The 23,026-nt window shown below is 42.5% G+C and overlaps 1 protein-coding gene across 1 annotated transcript in view; it reads right to left on the bottom strand.

Moving 5' to 3' along the window:
- Nucleotides 1-23,026, bottom strand: part of LOC149305054 (CUB and sushi domain-containing protein 2-like) — a 460,431-nt gene that overhangs the window by 168,152 nt on the left and 269,253 nt on the right. Inside the window, exons 9-12 of the mRNA XM_089478213.1 lie at nt 20,127-20,251; nt 15,260-15,381; nt 9,865-9,968; nt 4,231-4,343 (exon numbers count right to left, since the gene is read on the bottom strand). Coding sequence (XP_089334339.1) covers nt 4,231-4,343; nt 9,865-9,968; nt 15,260-15,381; nt 20,127-20,251 — 464 coding nt within the window. The remainder of the gene's footprint in view (nt 1-4,230; nt 4,344-9,864; nt 9,969-15,259; nt 15,382-20,126; nt 20,252-23,026) is intronic.

A 23,026-nucleotide genomic window follows, 5' to 3' on the forward strand; every position in this document is an offset into this window, starting at 1 on the left:
ATAAGGAGATGGGAGAGAGAGCGGAAGTTTTTATATTTAAAAACTCCATCATTCCTCCCCTCCTCCTTGGCCGGCATATTTAAGTCTATTATTTATCCAATTACACTTCAATATAAAAATTCAGCCCCACTAAAGACTTTAATTAGAGGATTAAATAAGGTACTCAGCTACTATAATGAAGTCCAGCCGAGAGGACCGATCGGAACGGATTAGGAAAAGGGCGAATCAAGCTGGCTGGCATCCCTCTGCCTTCCTGCCTCACTTCGACACTTTCCTGGCTTCCGCCCACTTTCGGAAAGGATTGCTGCAGATATTTGCCTAGATTTAAAAAAATACTAAGGGAATGATGTACTTATCCATGGCAACTGGGGAAGAGGGTTCTGTCAAAACATGTCTGGCACTCGCACACGAGACCAAACATCTGTATATAAAGCAAGCTACAGGAGGCTGTTCTTTGAAGTTTGCAGTTTCATAGCTGTTTCTGCTTGCTTCTTATTTGTCAGATGAAAAATTAATATAAATTACTATTTTAGAAGGGTTTTTATTGAGTTTGCACAACGTATGAGGAGTAACATTTTTTAAAAATCTATCTGTCTGTCCGTCCGTCCGTCCGTCCGTCCGTCCGTCCGTCCGTCCGTCCATCCATCCATCTATTCATCCAACCAGCCAGCCAGCCAGCCAGACATCTATGTATGTATCCATCCATCCATCCATCCATCCATCCATCCATCCATGCGGTTGTTGTGTGCTTTCAAGTTGTTTCCAACTCATGGCAGTCCTAAGGTCAACCTATCATGGGGTTTTCTTGGCAAAGATTTGTTCAGAGGAGGTTCACCATTGCCTTCCCCTGAAGCTGAGAGTATGTGACTTGCCCAAGGTCACCCAGTGGGTTTTATGGCCAAGCTGGGAATCAAACCCTTATTAATGTATTGCTGTCCTCACTTCTTACTTATGGCGGTCCTATGGTGAAACTATCACAGAGTTTTCATGGGAAGATACCTTCGGAGGAAGGCCACCTTTGCTTTCTGTAGGTTGTCCAAGGAGAGTGTAGGTTGTCCAAGGATACCCAGTGGGTTTTCATTGCTGAGTTGAAATGTAAACCCTGGTCTCCAGAGTTGTAGCCCAGCGTTCAAACCACTACATCATTCTGGCTCTCTTATTAATGTACATGGATCTCAAATTTAGGGCCAAAAGTGTGAGAGGGAAGGATCTTTCCAAAAAACCCTAACTCCCAGCATTCTTAATTCAGCAGCATCAAACATACTTGGGACTCAAAGCCAACATTTGAAAGACCAATAACCCTTTTTCCTGGATGGACAAATCTGTTGATTTTACTTTGTCCTACATGAGTTTTCTTTAAATCCTGTGTACTGTCAAAAGTTGTGAAATTTGCAAATTTTGGAATTAAAAAGAAAACAACCACAACAACAACCCAAAGAACATGCAAACTAATCCACCGTCTCTACAAAAATGTATTAGATACCGTTTTCTCTCTTTAATTACTTGGGTTTTGTTTTTGTTTTTAAAAAGAGAAATCTTATATTCTTCTTTTGAATCTTATAGCCTTTGGCTTGCATAACAAAATGTGTGTACATTTTATTACCTGTACAGCTTGGAATTTTACTTGCAATAAGTAATTGGTCGCTGCAATCATTCCAAGGCTTTCCCAAATTAATTAGACAAAATTATAAGAAAATAGGAAAGTTATAGTTATTTTCTTTTTAAAAAGTAACCTTTAACTTTCCTATTTCTTGTAATTGATTGGAATAGTTACTTATAGTTCTTTTTTAAGTAAGCAAAATAATACCTCTGACCTACTACTAGCAGTAGTACTGTCCTGTCCTGCGGCTACAAAACACCTTATTGGCCTATCCGCTTGTCTGTGGTCTCAGTTTGCACAATGCACTTCACATAACATAAACCACTACGAAAACTGTGTGATATTCCCCCTGTTCCATTTAGCAAGTCCATGCCCTGTAACTACAAAAGGAACTAAAACAGTTGTAGAGATGCCACATGCTACATGATGGTTGTAATGCAACGGATTCATACCTTAGGGCCTGGAGAAAGAATAAAATGCAAGCTATTAATTATTTATAATTTCCTATTTCTAATTAGTTACTTCAAAGCCCCATTAGAAACAGCCGACTGTTTTTAGTATGAAGTTGCTCTGTTTGTCGGCATGAGTCTAAATCCACATTGGCATTGGCATCAGATATGAGGCTCATGTACCCAAGCTTGCTTTGAATCTAAGAAACTGGAGTTCCTTGTTCGGTGGAAAATTGTTGCAAATTTGCCTCAGGGTGAACAGACTGAATTGCTTGCAAAGCAAGGGGAATTGTGTAACAAGAGCTGCTTCATGCTGTCTTCAGGACAGAAAAGGCCTCGGAGAAAGATATTTAATCCATCCAGGCTTTGTTCTCCGATGCTCAACGGGACAAGCTATGTTCTCTCCTATTCTGCCCTTTGGTGCATGTTGCTTCCCATACAGATATCCCAATTCCTGGCGGGTTGTCTGTGATCTGGATTGGGACCTAAACAGGGGGAAAAGGGCTTTAACCCTTGTTTCTTCTCACTCAAATCATGGCAGTCCTAAACCAGATCAACATCTCAACCAACCACCCAATGAAGTCAATGAAGTCAAGATGGTGTTGAGGGTTGAGACCAATGTGTCCTCAACCATGCAGATTTCCAATATTATCCTCACATGCTTGGAAAAGTTACTTCCAGGTAGAATGGGAAAGTTTCTGACAACGGTCGGAAATAATTATGAGCAATGAAGTTGCCAGAAATGACTTGAAGGCATACAACAACAACAACAACAACAAATTGTAGAACCAATGCAGTTTGGAACCACTTTATCTGCCATGAGTCTATCTTACAGAATCCTGGGATTTGCAGATTTGTGAAGCACCCGCGCTCTTTGGCTGAGAAGGCTAAAGACTGTGTCAAACTATGGCGCGTTACAGACCGCCCAGAAGGGGCAGTCTCACGCCACCACCGGTTGCTGCGTCCGGGAACTGCATCAGCCAAACCGTGCGGTTCCTGGACGCAGCAACAAAGCACCAAAATGGCGCTTCTTCCTGGGCCCCGGAAGAGGCGCCGCAAGGTGCGAGGTGTGCACTAGCGGCGCCACTTCCAGTGCGCGACGTCTGGATGCTGCGCGTCTGCGACGTCAAAATGGCGGTGCCCATCTGTATAGGGTGCCGTCATTTTGATGTACTCATTACACACGAGGGGCAAGGCGCGTCAGGAATCGCCGCCCCTTGCGCGTAATGATGGTGCCTCATGGGCCCGTCTGTAACGCGCCTACAAATCCCAGGATTTCATGAGATGAAGCCACTGAACTCATTAAAGCAGTGTCAAACTGTATTATTTCTACAGTCTAGATGCACCTTCGAGCTTCCGTCCACCACTCTGGCTTGTGGATTGCAGGAGTTGAAAAATGTAACTTTCCCAAGCTGTACCTCTCCTTCCTTTGGCAAAGAGGGAGGTTTAAAGCTGAAGCTTGCTTTCTATTCTCTCCAAGCCAATGACACATTCTTTCGCTGGAGGATCCCACCTTCTCCCCCCGTCTCCCAAGCATCTGTTTTCTTCCTCCTATCTTATTATCAGAAATACGATTAGCAATTTCATTTTCCACCCTGGCAGTCTAGCATTCCATTATGCTCCAAGACAGAGTACAATCTCCAGGATATATAGCTCTTTAAGTATACTGTGTAAGCCAAATCTTCCCCCATTTGTCCCCCAGGGATTTTAATCCACCCCCACCTTACTTTTACAAGGGTTCCATTAGCTGTGATTTCCTTTAGACAAGCTGGCCATAAAACTGCATCTGAAATGCGTGAATCTGTTGCATGCAATTTCCTCATCGAACTGTCAGCCCTCTAATTGCTGCCTTCCATTTTTTAAACAATATAAAAAAAGCTTGTTTTATGCTCCTACTCAAAGTGCTTTCAATGCAGAATAGATCAACATGATCTCCCCGCATTTCCATTCCCCTTTTCATACAATTGGTTCGGTTAGTGGGAATCTGATCCTCAAGAGAGCAAAAATCCCAGAGGACTCTATGAACAAAGCATGGTATAGTATATATTCACATAAATGGCTTGAAATCTAGCATTGCCATCTAATTTCGTTGTCTTATGTTGTGTTCAGAACCCTTGGCTTCGCTCTGACAAGACATCCTCAAGAAAGGGGAATATATATATATACACAAATGTGCGTTACCTTCATAGTTTGCTTTGAACCCCAGTAAGTTCCTTACGCTGTCTGTCTGAAAGAGAAGCCACATCTGATGTTGGGTGCTGACAATCAAATCAGGGACTGCTGAACCTGTCAAACTACAAAGAAAGAAGACAAACTAGTAGTAGGAGTAACAGTCACAACCGCAGCCACCATGATCATCAACATCACCATCCAAAACCTATGGGAAAACCCACAAATCTCCAGCCGTTGTTGTACACCTTCAACCCAGGACAACCCTAAGAGGTTTTTTTGACAAGATTTCTACAGAGGACATTTGCCATTGTGTTCCTCTGAGACTGAGGTAGCATGACTTGCCCAAGATCACCCAATGCCTGAGCATGGATTCGACCCCTGGTCTGGATATGTTTGTGGACATGTGTGCAGGTCCACTTCATAAAGAAACTATATTTTAGGATATTGGCACGATTCAGTCAGAGGAGCTTGGCCATTGTCTACTTCTAAGGCAGAGAGTTCATGAGCTGCACATGGTCACCTTTGGGATATTGGCCTGGTAGGGTGAGGTGACTCTATTGCAAAGTATGCAGCATCATTTTCACTGCGTGCATGCTTCCGTGTTATAACCAACACTGGTGCATTTTAAAAAGCCATGTTGTTGTGCTTGGACCCTGTGCACCCTACCAACAGTATTCTAGACAAGAACACCAGGTGTGTCTCTCTAGTCCTTCTGTGGTTGTCCACAGCTTGACCAATGGATGGAAGAAAGATTGTGCACTGCAGTGATGGCAGCATGACTTGTGAGAAGGCTTCCTTCATCCTCTCTCCCACTGACTGCCCCAGACAATGGAAAAAATTGAAGGGATTCAAGGCATGGGGGGGGGGGGCGGGGGAGAAGGTCATTGAGGATGCCAAATGTCAGGGTTGGGGTTCACAAGCAGCCCATAGGACAGTGATGGCGAACCTATGGCACGCGTGCCAGAGATGGCACTCAGAGCCCTCTCTGTGGGCACACATGCTGTCTCCCTAGCACAGAGTTTGCCAGAGTTTCTTACTAGAAAGCCAGAAGGATGTGACACTTTGCAATAAATAAGTGGGGTCTGGGTTGCAGTTTGGGCACTCGGTCTGTAAAAGGTTCACCATCACTGCCATAGGATGTACTGTCGCCATCCCCATTAACCTTAAATCCCTTTAGAATAACTGTAAGTTACATTTCAGAGTCTTTCAGGCATAACCAGGAGCAAAGAATGGTCATGGTAGCAGAGGATGTGAACTTGCATGTGCATGTGTTTGCCTTCAAGTCACCCGTTGACTCCACGGATTTTATAGGGTTTGCTTAGGCAATGAATACTCAGAGATGATTTTGCCAATTCCTTCCTCTAAAATATAGCCTGAAGAACCTGCCATTCGATGGTGATATCCCATCCAAGTACTAACTAGGGCTGGCCCTGCTTAGCTTCCAAGATCAGACAGGTCACCTGTTGACTTATGGTGACCCCATGGATTTCATAGGGTTTGCTTAGGCAATGAAAACTCAGAGGTGGTTTTGCCATTTAGGCCTCCTAACACGATGCCAACCAAACCCATCAATCCGGGGAGACTCTCTGGCTACCTCATAATACAGTTTATATGGCTAATGAAAACATCTGCCCCTAAGTCAGGTTTATGGGGACAATAGATCTTAAATGACAGTGCTGATGCTGTCTTGATTGATTGTGAGTATGTACGCAGCATGGATGAATTGCTCAATATTTTATTTTGATACTCTGGTGTGATTGTTTTATGATTGCTTCATGGCTGGTTTATTGATTTTAACACTTTTGAATTGGTAGGGCTGGTAGTTTTGTTTTCTCTCCTGGCTCACTCCCACCAAAATGTCTGTGGGTGACTTAGTGTGGCTATGTTTGTGAATATGGTATTGCCCATATTTTTTTAAGAAAAATGATTAAAAGCAAACGCGAAGGCCGGCACGGCTGCAAAGTAACTCAGACCAAAGATTAGGGAAGCCAAAAGGGCAGCTCAGCTTTTTGGAGGTTCTCAGGACCCACCGTACTGTTTTGATTTTGAAAAAGACCCCCATCACATGCAGCTCAAGCAAGGTTTCACATCTATAGTAGGATGCGCACTGGGTGATCTTTAACAAATCATTCCTTCTCTAGTTTTTTGTGAGTTTTTCGGACTATGTGGCCATGTTCTAGAAGAGTTTATTCCTGACGTTTCGCCAGCATCTGTGGCTGGCATCTTCAGAGTCACTCCATGGAGTCACTCTTATAGAACATGGCAGCCCGAAAAAAAACCTATGGATGCCAGCCATGAAAGCCTTCAACTTCACATTCCTTCTCTGCTTCATACCCTTGAACTGTCCTGAGTTGGTAGGAATAGTCCTGATTAATCCTCTGCCATCCCACTTTTCCAGCTGTTCCTAAAATGTTCCAGTTTCTCTCTCCTCCTTCCACTTTCCCTCTTTGTTTGTCATCACCAGGTATTCCTGCTGCAATGCAAAGCATGTTCCAGTTTCCCTCTCCTCCTCATTGTATTTCAACTGCTGCAAAGTGAGTCCAAAATGCAAGGGTACTTTGCACTCCAATGAGCAGGAAAGAGAGGAAAGGAAAGTGTAGAATCTTTCCCTTCCCAGTAGGCTCAGGCAAAAGCAAACAGCTGCAGCCTCCCCTAGCTTCTCCATCGTCCCCCTTTAATACCTTTCCCCATCTTGACAATACAATAGCATTCTTCTGCATGGAAATACACTACTTTGTGCACTGCAAATGATGTTTTCTGGGCAAAACTGCCACTGCCCTGGCCTTGGAGGGAGAAAGGAACTGGCAGTATCTGCTGGACTTGGTCCTCTTTTCTGCTACCATTCTCTTCTCCTTTTGTGTCATTTCTTTTTAGATTGTAAGCCTGAGGGCAGGGAACTATCACATTAACAATTTGTAAGCTGCTCTGAGAGCATTTCTGAAAAGCAGGGTGTAAGTACAAAAAAGAATTAATAATGAATAAATAAAAAAAACAAACACCACCACATGAAAACGTTCTGCAGAAAAAAAAATATCAAATTACTAACTGTCTTCAAAAACCGTGTTGTTTTTAAAACACTTTCTTGTGGCAGGAAGAAAATTGCTAAAGTTGCACATGAGTGGAAATGAAGTGAAGGATTAAACTCCTGTTTGTGTCCTTTTCATCTATCAGCCATCCCTTCTGTGTTTGCTTCATGTACATGTGTGTGTTGCTTCATGAAGAGGAACTATGTGCATTAATGTTATGCAAGGATGCATTTGTACAAATGGCATACATATGAACCAGAGCTATCCCTATCCAAGAGTAGCACTAGCTGCCATAAAAGCAGGTTTCAGAATTAGCCTGCCAGCATTGTCAACCCACAGGTTTCCGGGATTTATAGTCCCCCCCCCCCCCCCAAAAGGACCTTTTCCAAGATCTGCTCCTAGATCTGTTTCAATTTCTGCATTTTCTACTCTTGGCCTTTTAGCCCTTCAATATGTTGGCCAAAACATCTCTGTTTAGCGAAATATCCATCTTTATAAACCTTCGGGGTATGGAATTACTCCTTATTTATTTCATTTCTCCTACTTAAATTCCCATTGGTCTCAGTGGGGACAGTGCTGGCATTTGTTGCTGTTGTTGTGTGCCTTCAAGCCATTTCCGACTTATGGAGACCCTAAGGCGAATCTATCATGGGGCTTTCTTGGCAGGTTTCTTCAGAAGGTGTTTTTGCTGTTGTCATCCTCTGAAGTTGAGACAGTGTGACTTGTCCAAGGTCGTCCAGTGAGTTTACATAGCTGAGCCGGCATTCAAACCGTGGCCTCCAGAGTCATAGTCTAATGCTCAAACCACCATACCGCACTCTTGGAAGTGAGGTTTTAGGGGACTACTTATGTCTACTACTTATGTACCCTAAAACTAGAGGGGTCAGGGGAACTTGAACTCCCCAAGAATAGTCTGGAGGGGCTAAGCTCCTCTTGAAATGCTCTGGCAATACTGAATCACCAAGACTCCTATGTACTAGAGCTTCCACAGGAATCCGAGTCAGAAGTGTAGTAAATGATCAAACACTTAGAAATGTTGAGAGAACACTCCCAAGAAAAGACAAAGGATACCTGCAGTCTATTTTATCCACACTTACTTGGGAGTAAGCTACACTGCGCATGCAGAGGACACTCCAAAGTACACATTGTGCTTGCGCGGGTATTTGTATTTAAAGATGTTTCTATGATAAAAGAGTGGAAAAGTAATCTTCCTTTCCCTGCAAAGCCAATAATAACCTACCTGCCAATGTTGAGCCCCCACCCATCTTGAAAACAGTTCCTGGGTCCCATCACATGCATCACTCAATGCATTATTCCTCTGTCTCTCCATCCATCTTCAAGAAAGCACCAAAGATGGTTACTACCTTGTGCTGAGAGGGGAATCGGTAATGGCATTAGCTTCCCCCATAATTCAGTCTTGGCACCATCTAATGTACTTGTTTTCCCAGGCAGTTAGTGTAATGTAGTTTGAATGATTGCTTACTAGATGCATTTCTAGCCTCAAGGTCAGACTAAGCTTTGGTTTTCGCAGGAGGTGACTGAAGAGCATTACGGGGTTACGTCGATTCCTCGACAATCTTTCCGAATTCTCCATTAAAGGACAAGGAGAATTCAGTGCAAGCGAAGAAAAGAAACTCCGGTGCCAGGATTTATTGGATTTCTCCTCTGCCTTTTCATCTGGACACCGCTCTTTAAGCTGTTTTCCCAAATGCAGCTGCATTTTGTTTCTTAAGGCTGTGTAAGCACAACGGACCAAACCCAGGTTTCAAAACGAATTGGGACAGTTTGGAACAGTCCAGATCAGGTTCAGGTTGATTCAAATTAGCCTAACTTAATTCTGAAGTGGATTGGCGCAGGTCAGGGCAATTTTAACTGGGTTAGTCTAGAGGGAGGGGAAAGTAAAATGGTGTTTGGAATCCTGTTTGTGCATCATACACTTGTACAAGTTCCCTTGCACACGTGTTGTTGTTGTTTTGGCCTTTGTGCAATGGATCCATTCAATATGTGATTGCAGAATTCCACAAGTGTCAATGTTTCACATAGATTTAAATTCTACTGTTAGTTGCAACTAGAGCAGAGTCACTGAACTGCTTAGATTTATCGCTATATTGACTCAGCATTCAACAACTGATTCAATGGATCAGCTCTAGTTGGGAGAACCAATTGAACTGATTGAATGGATCATCTCTTGTTGGGAGAACCAGACATGCATTTCACATTCTTGGGTGGTGCATAACTATTTGCCAGTGCCTTCAATGTGCCACTTTGTTCCCTGGGACTGCAGAAACAGCCACTTTGCATTCCCCATTGAGTAATGGGTTAATAAGTTGGCATGCTGGCAAGCATTGCACAATGTTGGTTTTCTGCAGACTGGTGGTGTACTGAAACATGTGCAACTAAATTAGTGTAGAATCGCACTATGCAAGCATGATACAGGATCTGGGTCAGTGTGTTTCTAAGAGGAGCATATAAGAAGGGCAAAATAGGGTGAGATGATGCAGCAATGCAACAAGAGAAAAGGGGATGGAGTAACTAACACAAACTCCTCGCTCCAGTGACCCAGATACACTCACATCAATAAGACCCACGTAGATCCATAGCTAGAAAGTCAACTTACACATAGAGCACACTCTTCTGGTCTCCCACCTGACTTCCGTCCCCCACGGTTAGCGTGTCATAACCTCTCTCCAAGTCAAATTCTTCAAAGCTGAGCTTGATGACCTATCGAAGATATGTAATGTTAGAACAAACGACTGAAAGGTTCAGCTGGATCCATTGTAACAGAATGAAAAACAAAGCCAAACATGGCAAACTGGACACTTGTGTGCCAAGTAGTAGTGACCAGAGCACTGAACTGGGATGTAAGGTTCTCGGATTCGGATCTGCGCTGAACCATGAAGCTAACTGGGAGGACTTTGCGGCAACGGTGCTCTCATAATATATCCTGTTTTATAAGAATAATGTGACAATGAACATATGGCACAATGGCCGCTACAGTGTTACATAATAATTGTAAAGAGTCGCTCTGGGTGCTAACTTATTTAATTCCTCACTAAAAGTATACAAGCTATGCATGCAATTGACGTCAGCTATCTCAAGCAGCTCAATGCTGCTTGAGACACCCATTTCCCACAAATTTTCAAATATCTATTCTTTTCATTTCTATATTTCAACCTAAACTAGTTGGGTTGCTGGTCTAATGGGATGAGGTTGTTCTAACAGTGTTTCCCAAACTTTGCTCCTCCAGATGTTTTGGACTTCAGAGCCCAGAATTCCTGATTGTGAACCCAAATGGCTGGGGGCTTCTGGGAATTGAAGTCCAAAACACCTGGATGACCAAAGTATGGAAAACACTGAACTGAAGTGAACCAGTTTGAGTCAAAGGAGCATCAGGAAACACACTCACACAGAAATACATCTCCATTTAGTTTATTGTACGTGGCATAAGGAGAGAGGCTACTGCATTTGCAAAATAATGAGAACCTTGTTCTCTATCTATCTATCTATCTATCTATCTATCTATCTATCTATCTATCCACCCATCCATCTCACCCCTCCATAGAGTTCTGCAGAGCTTCCCAGAAGTCTTCATGAATTTGAATCATTTTTTTTTTTTTTGCTTTTGCTCTGTGTCTTCAAGTTGGCGCTGACTTTATTCTTGGCAATATTTATCCAGAGGAGGTGTGCCATTGCCTTCTTTTCTGAGCATGCGAGAGGCTTTGATGGCTAAGTGCGGATTCAAATCTGGTCACCCTTTAACCCATTAAGCTCCTATTAATTGTTTTTGTGGGTTTTTCGAGTTATATGGCCATATTCTAGAAGAGTTTATTCCTGATGTTTCACCAGCATCTGTGGCTGGCATCTTCAGAGGCACCTTCAGAGAATGCTGGCATGGAAGAGAGTGGGGTGTATATATACTGTGTGACCCTGGGTAGGGAGAAGTGTGTGTGTGTGTGTGTGTGTGTGTGTACACATACACCCAATCCTCTTCCATGCCAGCATTCTCTGAAGATGCCAGCCACAGATACTGGTGAAACATCAAGAACAAACTCTTCTAGAACATGGCCACATAGCCTGAAAAACCCACAAAAAAAATCTATGGATGCCAGCCATGAAACCCTCAACTCCTATTAATTTTTACAAGGCTTGCTTGTCAGTGTCTATATTCCTTAGTGGAAGGGTGGGAATTGTGCAGCCTTCCAGAAGTTGTTGGATTGCAACTCCCATCAGCCCTTGCTGAGATGGCCAATGGAGAGGAATGTTGGGAGTTGTCATCCAATGACACCTGGAAAGCTGGATCATTCTTACCCCAGCATTAGTGGCACAAGACATGATTTGGATTTCGTGCCTCCGGTCGCAAAATATCTTCTGCTGGCACTGTACTTTGGTTTCAATGAAACATCTAGAGTTACATTACTGGAAATAGTTTAAGATCATATTAAACTGGAAAATAGGTATTTGAGATGAAGTTTCACAACCTCAAAGGGAAAGAAGGAGAGAATGAAAAAAGAGAGACGATGCCTGGTCACAAAAAGTATAGGATGTCACACATTCTATTAGATTTTTTTATTGGCCTAGGAGACCATAATAGTTTATAGAGTTCATAGAATGCACCTTGCAAAGATTGTAAAGCACAAAGGCATATGATTACTTTTTCCTCCAGAACCCTGCATCTGTATCCATTATAATGACTGTTTTCATTATCTTCTCTCTGTTCAGAAATGATAAAGAAATACTTTCCTATCTTATTGTTTTATTGCTTAGATGCTATTAACCTGTGATTGCTATAAAGCAAAATAGAAACATTAAAGGGAATAAATAAATAAATCCGCACCTCTTATTTAATCCCAGGTACTATTTGTAGCGGTTACATTGGTGGACTAGTGTACCCCTAAGACCAGGGTTCGAAACCCTGCTCAGCCATAGAAACCCATTGGGAGACCTTGGCCAAGTCACACTCTCTCAGACTCAAAGGAAGGCGAGAACAAACTCAGTCTGAACAAATATTGTATTGACTGCAGAATCTGAATCTGAAGGATGCCTATATTCATGCGTTCAGACCATATGAGCAAAAAATGAGTAGGCTATCTGGCTCAGAGTAGGTAGCCAGGTACATTAAATGGTAATGTAAAGAATATGTATCTTTCTTGTAGAAGAAATGGGGAACTCCTTGCTGATAAAATCTGGAAGCAATGAGATTCCTCAAGAACTTGGACTTCTTTTGCATGGTTAAACACGTCATTCTTTTGCATAGCAAAATATTATTTTTCTGTGCAGGAACTTCTTTGATAACAGAAAAGGATCCTCAGTACACAAAGCTTGCTTCCTATGTAGACAATCTCACTATAGAATCACAGCGCTACAGTTCCTCTTTAACTATCTATGGGATCCTGGGATTTGTAGTGAGGCACTAGAGCTCTTTTGCAAGATGCCTCTCTCTAAATTACAAATCGTAGAGAATGTTGCCATGGCATTTAAAGTGAAATTCTTGCTGTTGTTGTGTGCCTTCAAGTCGTTTCCGACTTATGGCGGCCCTATGGCGAATCTAGCATGGGGTTTTCTTGGCAAGTTTCTTCCAAGGGGGCTTTGATTGGCATCCTGAGGCTGAGAGAGTGTGACTTGCCCAAGGTCACCAAAGTGAGTTTCCATGGCCAAAGCAGGACTTGAACCCTGGTCTCCGGAGTCATAGTCCAATGCTCAAACCACTATGCCACATAGCACTATAATCCTATGTTGTGAAGGACCTTGAGCAGGGTTGGAATTATCCATCTTTGTCAAAATTCTTTTACTTAAGATTTTACTTTTGGAAAAGAGAAAGTACCAAATACCAACCTGTGCCGGAAAAACATTATTAAGAAAGAACCCGTGCAATGATAAAATAATGCAATTAATGCACAGAACAAAGGGCTGTCAAGTAGCACACTTCATTAGTTAAAGCACCCCATTCAAGTAAACTGCATTTTAACAAGCCTGACCCTAATTAAATAGCTAATTACATTTCGGCACACTGTAGACCATAACCTTGTTGCAGAGAAACAAGCTCCTGGAGTCCAAGAATTATTGACGTATCCCTTCATTCCTTCTATTCAGCACCTCCCTCCTTTGCTCTCTTCTTTGCCCTAGTTTTGCTTTTAGTTAAAGATTGAAAAATTATTTAACGAATCATTAAGTAACAGGAAACCTCCTGGCAAAGGATACTCACTATTTTAATAATAATAATAATAATAATAATAATAATAATAATAAACAGAGATCTGCTGTGAGGTTTTAAATGGGCCTAACTATCCAAGATGTCTTGTAAATTACTGTGGGATGGCTATGGAAGATTTCAGCATATCAGATCTGATGCTGTAGGAATGTGTTGTCGAAATTTACTTTTGATACAAACATTGTGGGTGTCTGTATTAAAGCTTCTATCTCCAGGGCTGCATCTGCACTGCAGAATCAATGCTGTTTGACACTGCTCTAACGGCCATGGCTCCATCCTGGGATTTGTAGTTTGTTGTGGTGCCAGCGCTCTCTGATAGAGAAGGCTAAATATTTCACCAACCTACAAATCCCAGAGTTCCATAGCACCGAGCCATGGCAGTTAAAGCAGCGTCGAAGTGCATTAATTCCACAGTGCAGAGGCAGCCTGGGATTTCCATTTCTACCTCTGGTGATGCTACTCACCAGATAAAAAGAGTAGGAACCTGAACTACTTACATATGGATGGTTTCTTTCTAGCTATCTCACCCTTCCTTGAAAATAATACACTTTGCTTCCTTTGCTGAGTAATGTCTCCCAGTGATATATTTCTGCAGTCTCTGCAGATTCTGATGACAGCAGTCAAATGAGCAAAAGAACTGAATTGTTTTGCACTTTCTTCCCTCTCCTCTCTGAAAACAAGGTTACAACAAGTAATATCCTCAGCTATTTAAACACTGGGGAAGATCCCACATTGCCACTTCAATTGAAGATTTTGTTTTAATAGACTCAAGACTTTTATGGAATTATTTTAGCCATAAGAATGTGAACAATGTAATGATTTGTGGTTATGGTTACAGTAGGCCCTCCATACCCACAGATCCTGCATCCATAGTTTCCATCATCCATGGCTTAATGATATTTTTAAAAAATCCCCAAAGTTTCTTCGTCTCAGTCCTAAAAGTCTCATTGGGCCCATACAGACAAGCCAAAATAAAGCTGCTTCGGGTCACTTTGGAGGTATGCTGCTTAAATGATGGATGCGTCCTAAGAGTCCGAAAGCTGCACCAAAACCACACTCCAGTCCTTACGACTGGAGCATGGCTTTGGCATGGTTTCCAGACTCTTAGGATGCATGCATCATTTAAACAGCCTATTTCCAAAGTGACCCGAAGCAGCTTTATTTTGGCCTGTCTGTATGAGACCATTGTCTCTTTTAAAAACTCCAAAGCTCCATTGTCTTCTAAAGTTCTTCATCGTGGTTTTGCCTAAGTGGAAAGATCCATGTCTACTTCTAGGAGAAATGTGGCAATGTCTGTAACCCCTACAGAGATATTTCAGTACTGAAGAAAGGATAAGTCTGTAGTATATCAGCATTGCTTTCAATGAGCTGTTGGTGAACTTCCTCTCTCATTTGCCAGTATGGTCTATAAACATTACCAAGCTAAATACTAATGGAAAACCTGAAAACACTAAGTACAGATCCTTCTTGCTATCTTCTACATCTCACCTCCTTGTTGGCCATGGCTGATCTACTTGACTGGCATGCCCCATCTCTGTGTCACATTAAGAACAGTAGCAATTCCTTCACTGGTCCACCTTTGAACCCCTAGTTACATCCTAGCCATTTACGTTTGGGGCGCACTCCCCTTTTCTTGAGGTCCACTTGGTGTTTCCTCTGACCTTACTACTGCTGTATGTTCTGCTCCTTATCAACCTCCCACAGCTGCTAGGGAACCAGTTCTGTAAAGATCACCCAAAATGCACAGGTCCATCCGAAGGTGGCACACAACCAACCCCTCCAGTGATGTACCCATAGGACCTACCTTGGCTGGATTGACTGCTGTTATCACCCACACACAGTAGGCATTGTTATCATACTGGACGGGGTAGTTGGGAGATGTAATAACGCCGCTGGGGCCTCGGAGATAGGTATCGCACATCCTAGCTGTGGGGTGGAAAAAGAAGAAGAAAAAGGAAAGAGCATGCGTGGAAGCAATTCTTTAGCTTAGGGTGGCCCCTTATTAAGGGAGAGGTAAGGAACAAGCATGGAATTAAAGGACTTTATCACACGAAGGAGATTGGGAGTTTATCCCGTGAATATCCCGGAAAAACCACGTAATTACACGCAACAATTTCACATAATGCCACACAAAACCCTCCATTAAAGTGGTCACAAAGAAGCATTAATGCACATCTTTTTACTTTCGGGATTTCAGCAACAATGCATTTCCGTTATCGCTTTATTTGCACAACTGCGTATAATAATCATTTGCGCAGTTACTTGCCATTTCCGCTTCATTTGCGGGATGCTTTGAATGCACTTTAATCTCTCTTTAATGCAGAAATCAGCCCCAGTGTGATAAACTCCATAGTCTCCCATCCATCAACCAAGACATGAGATCACAAAGGGTTGAAAGACAACCAAAGTAGGGATGGGAGGATCCACCAGCTTTGACTTGCTCAGAGTTGCCTTTCCCATTGCTAGGTTTACTTCATCGCAGTGTGGCATGGGCTTATAGGTGTTCCCTTCAGCCTGCATGAAAATGTGTACACACTTCTATAGCTGCGTTTAAAATGTCCCGGTGTCTCCTTCCTTCCACTTTCCCCTTTTGTTCTTGGTTCACTTCCATGGGTACAAAGTGCAGAAGTAGTTTTGCCTTCTGTTAATTCAGCAGGAGGGGAGGAGGAGGAGGTAAAATCTTATTTTCCCCTATAGCAGTGATCATGAACCTTTTAAAGACCGAGTGCCCAAACTGCAACCCAGACCCCACTTATTTATTGCAAAGTGCCACCCACGTCCCTCTGTCTTTCTAGTAAGAAACTCTGGCAAACCCTGTGCTAGAGCGACAGCATGTGTGCCCACAGAGAGGGCTCTGAGTGCCACCTCTGGCACGCGTGCCATAGGTTCACCATCACTGCCCTATAGTCTCAGGCAAAAGCAAATTGCTGCAGCCTCTCGTGGTTTGTGTGTTGTTCATTAACAATGTGTGCTTCATTGGAGGGTATGTGCTTTGGGACAGGGCAAGAGAGAGGAGCACTTTGTTGGGTCAATTATGGGTGCTAGCCTTTGTGTTGATGCATTGATCCCTCCCAATGCAATCCATGTGAACCTCTCCCACCCTCCAAGAAATGAGCGGAGAAGAGAATTCAGCAGAGAATCAGGCTTGGCAGCTAAGTAGGTCCTTGGCAACTCTATTAAATCCGTATTGCAGTGTGGTTTTCCTTACAGAGAGCGTGATGGGCTTTTATTCCCTTCACCCATGCTCAGCCTGGAGGCCTAATCAAATCCCAATACCATAAATATTTCATAGAAATCAGTTGAATTAAGTCTGGGAAATGTACTCTGGGATAATGGAGGTGGTGGCCCTTTGGAAGAACAGATTTTGGATAAAATCGAGCCCGTCTCTGTGCGAGTGTGTTGGGGACGGGGAGAGGAAAAATTAAGAAGATAAGAAGAAGAATGCACTTCACAAAGAACATTCCCTTTTGAGGGTGGCTGGGGGAAATCTGATGGCTTGATGACAGGATCACCATTAATTTCAGGCTGGGATTCCAATTTACCAGACAATGTGGTTGAGAGGCAACGTATCCCGCATCTATTCTGAATTATCATTTATCTCCGAGGGAAAAATATATATAAAATAACTGCTTTATACTGTCAGACAACTACTGTCCATCTTGCTTCGTTCTCGTTATGCTGACCAGAACTTAATAATAATAATAATAATAATAATAATAATAATAATTATTATTATTATTTTTACCCCGCCTTTCCATAGAGATGATCAAGGCGGCTTACAAGGGTTAAAACATTACAATACAAAATAAAACAATTACAATATAAAGGTTAAAATCATTGCTACGAGGAATGGGGACAGGAATCAGTAAAATACACATGTCAAGGGCAAGAAAAGGAAAAAAATCAATTTACGATGGTCCGGGGTCAAAAGGAAAAAGGCAAGGGGCAGAGAAAAGAACAATTAACTAAGGTGGGAAGGCCAACCGAAATAAATGCGTTTTTAAATTTTTCTTAAAAGAAAAACTTCTTTCTATAGAACCTTTCCAATGCTACCTTTACATTTTTGGATTGCATGTCCCCAAATCCTCCTACCAGCATGGGCATCGGTATTGCCAAGACTGGTAAAGAGGGTATTTTTCAACACAAGAATTGTCTATGCTTACTGGAAGAAGCTCTCTGGGGTTTCAGGTGCTCATTCCTGTTCTGGAGGTGCCAATCTTTCAATCTTCCTGCATGGAAAATATGTACTCTACTACTAAGCAAGGGCAGTTCACAGAGGTAGGTGGCAAGAGGGCAATTTTGATCATCTGAGCCGCATATTTTCTACAGTAGGGTAATATCACAAGTCGCTTTAGCTGAGGGCTTCCAGGCATTGTAAACCACCTGAAGTGTTTTTTCCCAAGCTCTGATATGGAATCTCTTGAGCCGAGTATTGTATACACCAGGAGTGGGCAGATTGCAGACTTTTGAGAGAGAGTGCAGACAAATACAGAGTTATTTCTGTTTGCTCTTGGGTGTATGTGTTCATGGGCAATGGTCTGGGGGAAACTGGACCAAACAGCATTGGTTGTTCAGAGTCTCAATGGGACTTTTTTTCCTGATAGAGTCTCTATTGGCCAACAATGCACAGAATTTTGTAGAGTATTACCGTATATACTCGACTATAAGTTGACCTCGTGTACAAGTCGAGGACAGGTTTTGGGACCAAAATTATGTATTTTGCTATGACCCGTGGATAAGTCGAGGATAAAATTTAGGGGCATATAGCAAAGGATCTAAAAGATGAAGCAAAGCAAAACAATGTCAAAGAACTTACAAAGGTCCAGCAAACATAACTCTTTGTGCTTACTCTTAAGAATGGATGGATGAGAGAGTAGAGGGATCAGTGCTTTACATATTATACTATTGCTTTTCACCAGTAAATGGTTCCTTCTTTTAAGCAAGAGTTAATATACAATGCTTACATTGATCCATGGATAAGTCGACTCAGGTTTTTGGGGTCCATTTTTTGACCTCAGTTTCTAGACTTATGCATGAGTATATACAGTATTATCCCTTCATAATTTAGTCGTTTTACAATGGATGTCACAAATGATGGACAAATCATTTGTGACACTGTCACAAAAGACAAAAACAGATGTGACAGAGTTGGGCCCTGAATCTCCTTCCAAAACACTAGAACCAGGTAATATGATTGACTTTTACTTTCATCAGCCCTGCCCCTCTCTCTCTCTCTCTCTCTCTCTCTCTCTCTCTCTCTCTCTCTCTCTCTCTCTCTATATATATATATATATATATATATATATATATATATGAAATATTATCAGCCCTCATTACCAGGGAGAAGTGACAGTGTGGTGTGGTGGTTTGAGCACTGGACAATGACTCTGGACACCTGGATTCGAATCTTGGCTTGACCATGGAAACCCACTGGATGATTTTGGGCAAGTCACATTCTCTCAGCCTCAGGGGAAGGCAGTGGCAAACCTCATATCAACAAATCCTGCCCAAAAAACCCTATGATAGGTTCACCTTCGGGTCATCATAAGTCAGAATTGACTTGAGACAGATAAATGGATGACAATAACAACTGAGAATATAACTGGGGGAAAAATCATTCTCATCAAAACACTTAGAAATGTCATTGATTAACCCTAAAACATGTAACACCAGTCAAAGTATGTTTGTCATTGTCAAAGACACCAATGCACATTGGGCACTCCGAGTGCACACCAGGCCATTGTCTTGGAAATGCCAATGTGCATCAGTAGAGCTTGATGCACATCAGGATGCTTTTGACATTACCCTGATAAGTATCTTCACAACTAACTATGAGGGATCCATAGCGCTTCTACCACATAGCTAAGTATAGGTAAAATTATGCAACATAGACCATGGTATAGAATCAGAGCCAATGTTTTTAGTGATATTGGTCTATCACAACATTTTAGCATGTCTTTTATGACAGGCCCTAGCGATTTTACTTTTGTACAATCCTGAACTTCGCTAAGGAAATGATCCTTCTTGTTCTTCCCATTTCTTTCAGTTTTGCCAAGGAATAATGGATTGGAGAGACCACACCTTCACTTGTTGGTATCCTGGAAGTTGTTAAGTTCACAGAGGGTGACTTCATGCTCTGAATTAGCCAAACATTTGGGCACTGTTGTCCCAAAAAGTACTGTTTCCAAATTCTGTTCCCTCTTACCCCAGTAAATTGGGGGGGGGGGGGACCCTTCCCTTCCCCAGTGAACTAGAAATTTGATGCTATTTAAGATATTTTGCAAACATTGCTCAGAGCTGCTTCAACCAAAAGGGCATGTCTGATTTTGGAAGAAGCTCCTTGTCCATATATCTGTGATTTTTAGAGAAACATGAGTTTAGAAAGACAAAGAAGGAGAAGCAATTTAGCCAACCTCAGCCCCTTGTAGGTTGCACACATTGCAGAATTAATGGTCAGCCAGGGTTCTTGGCAAGTTAGGTTATTGGATGTTATCCCTGAAAAGGCATCCCCGACAGAGTGTGCTTGACGCAGTTCACGGAGCCATTATTTCTTCCCACATCCCCACTGCCTGCTTTTTCTTGCTTATAATGAACCCCCAAGAAGGTGGAAATTGAAACCACTTTCCTGTCAAACTCAAGAGGATTTAACACGGCATGGTTTCTTGTCTCACCTCTACACACGGGCCTCTGGTCGCTCCAGGCTGCTATCATGCCACTCAGCTTCTTGCAGGTGATGCTTTTGGAGCCCTGCACATCATAGCCTTCATTGCAGGTGAACTGCACGCTGGAGCCTAGCCTGGAAGATAGAAGGGAAGCTATTTCAGCACATCTAAAGGACTGGACACTTGTGACCAACAGCAACCTACTGCATTGCAATGGTTCAGGATGGGCAAGACAAGCTGGACAGCAAGGCAGAAGGATTTACCAAACGCATTGGCATTTCCCCCCAACTGGGCCTACGCTAAGCATGAATTCTCAAGGATAGTTAGATATCGCAACACAGCTAGAACATGGATAAGCTTGGACTTTGGCTATCTGGTCATTCAACCGCCTTACAAATGGGTTCACTTGAAAACCCATTGTGGGAATACTAGTCTCTTATTGCCTCAAATGGTCAACCCATTTACACATTCACTGTTGTCATACACTGGAATCCCATAAAGACTTACCCGGAAGTAAGTCCCATTGAAATCAGATGGACTTACTTCTTAGTAGACACACACACAACTGTACCGTTACAACAATAATAGTGTGGTGTGATATTTTAAAAGTGCCTGTGAAGTTTGTGGCATCTATCAGGAATAGGTTTGAGACATTTAAACGGGGATTTTTTCCACCTGATGCTAAACATGGGCAGTACAGAGTTGGCCCTAACCAAAAGTATAAGGTGTTTTGTGGAGCCTAGGAAAGCCTGTCAATATTTTTTTTATTCCCACGGTGGTTAGGAAATTTGGAAAGGTGTAGTCCAAAAAAGAAGTGGGGGGGGGGGCAACATTCTCAAGCTCTGAAAGAGACCTTACAGTGACATCCCCAAGCTCTTGCTTTCTTGGAAATAATAAAGCAATACATCATGCTTTGCTGGCATGGCAAATAGCTTGCCACATCTTAAGTCCTTGTTTTCTGGTTCAATGAGGAGAGAACTCTATACAGGAGGAGAAGGAGGAAACAACCTTCCTTGAAGCCTTCTGGAAAATTACTGGGAGCAACAGACCAATGCTCTGATTCCCTATCAAGCAGTTTCATATATTCCATATCTCAGATGGATCAGGGTTGTTAAGGTCTTTTGATGCTGCTAAGTGAACTGCCTTCCTCACTTCATTATATCCCTTCCCGGGACATCATTATTTATTTGGTTCCAGCCCAGGTTTCTATAGATAGATAAATAGGTGGCGGTGGTGGTGTTGAAAATGGAGACACATTTGAAGCGAGCAAAATAGCAGTCAGCAGAAGAATAAAATTAAATATTGATCTAAAGTCCCACCAATTCTGGCTCACTCACACGTATGATGAAAAGCCCATTCTGCTTACTTTAAGGCAGTGTGGTTTAGGACTGTTTTTGTGGGTCATTTTAATTTTTTTTTAAATCCCCAAATATTCTCCGTGGGGCATTGGAGCATTTTCACCATGCCTTCTGAACCATTTTGGGCCCAGGAAAGGTGTGTGTGTGTGTGTGTGTGTGTGTGTGTGTGTGTATGACTACCAGTCACTTCTTGTTGCTAAAAACAAGGCCCTCTTGCGCTTAAAATTCCCCTATGAGGAATATGTCAAAATGTCCTTCACACCTGTTAGAGGGGTTTGAGGGCCAAATATATCTCTATCTCTATCTCTATCTCTGTCTCTGTCTCTGTCTCTGTCTCTATCTCTATCTCTATCTCTATCTCTATCTCTATCTCTATCTCTATCTCTATCTCTATCTCTATCTCTATCTCTATCTATCTATCTATCTATCTATCTATCTATCTATCTATCTGCAGAAGCAGTTGCAGTGGGTGGTTGCCTTCCAGTGTCTGCCAGTGTCCAGTGGGGGGAAGCATTCAACATCTTGGATGGGTCTTTCAAACTTTGGACCCAGAGTATATTGACCAGCTCACTGGGACGAAAGCTACCATCTGCCATTGGCACATGATAACCAGCCCTGACCATCTACACTTGCAAACTGGAGGAAAAAGTCAACCATATAATTGGTCATCAGGAATGGACTCAGAAAATTGGGTTCAAATCCACCTTGAAATTTTACCTGAGATCTCACATTTCCCCCCTTTTGAAGGAAGAGCTCCAGTACCCAAATAAAGAGGCATGGGGGGGGGGGGGGGGAAGAAAGAAAGGCATACAGAAATTATAATAAAAATTAAGTGTGAAGCTGGAGGAATCTTTGCAAAGATCACACAAACAACCACAACATACTAAGGACTTGATATGAATGGTTGGCATAGACCCATGCAAGCAATTGTTGAACGATAAAGCAACATGTAGGTAAATCCAAATGATTCAATGGGTGTACCTAGCTGGGACAAACCAACTTGCTCAATGAACTCCATGGCCCCTGTTTTGAGAAAACACCCAGCTGACGAAGCACATTGGCATGCTCTAATACGGTTCTAGCGTGGTTCTGGTTCTAGGGTGCACTGGGATTTTCAGATAACCTAGATCTCAGTTTATGCAGTACACGAGCAAAGTCTAAATGACCCATCCCATCTTTGAATTTCCCCACAACTTGTAGGGGTTATTTAATAAACAAATCGAGGTGGAGAGGGTTCCCCAAGAGTATGAAAATCTCTTCCTGCACACTGGAGCTTCCAGGAGTTGAAGTCTATCAATATGGTGACACCCAAGTTTGGGAACCAGTTCACTAGCCCTTCTCTAGCCATGTATATGTCCCTTAGAAACATGCCCCTCAGGGATATCTGTTGATCTCTTCAAAATGCATCTTAGTCTGGTCCAACCTCATGGTGAGAAATGTATGCTGTGCGAAGGTGTATTTCCTCTGAGTTTTACTGAATACATTTAAAAAGAAAAAAAATGGAAGGAGGCAACATTTGCAGTCAAGGGTCTTTGATAGGACCCTGAACAG

The sequence above is a fragment of the Sceloporus occidentalis genome, unplaced genomic scaffold, assembly GCF_023333645.1.
Source record: "Sceloporus occidentalis isolate IW3139 unplaced genomic scaffold, rSceOcc1.0.p SCAF_13, whole genome shotgun sequence".
NCBI lineage: Eukaryota > Metazoa > Chordata > Lepidosauria > Squamata > Phrynosomatidae > Sceloporus > Sceloporus occidentalis.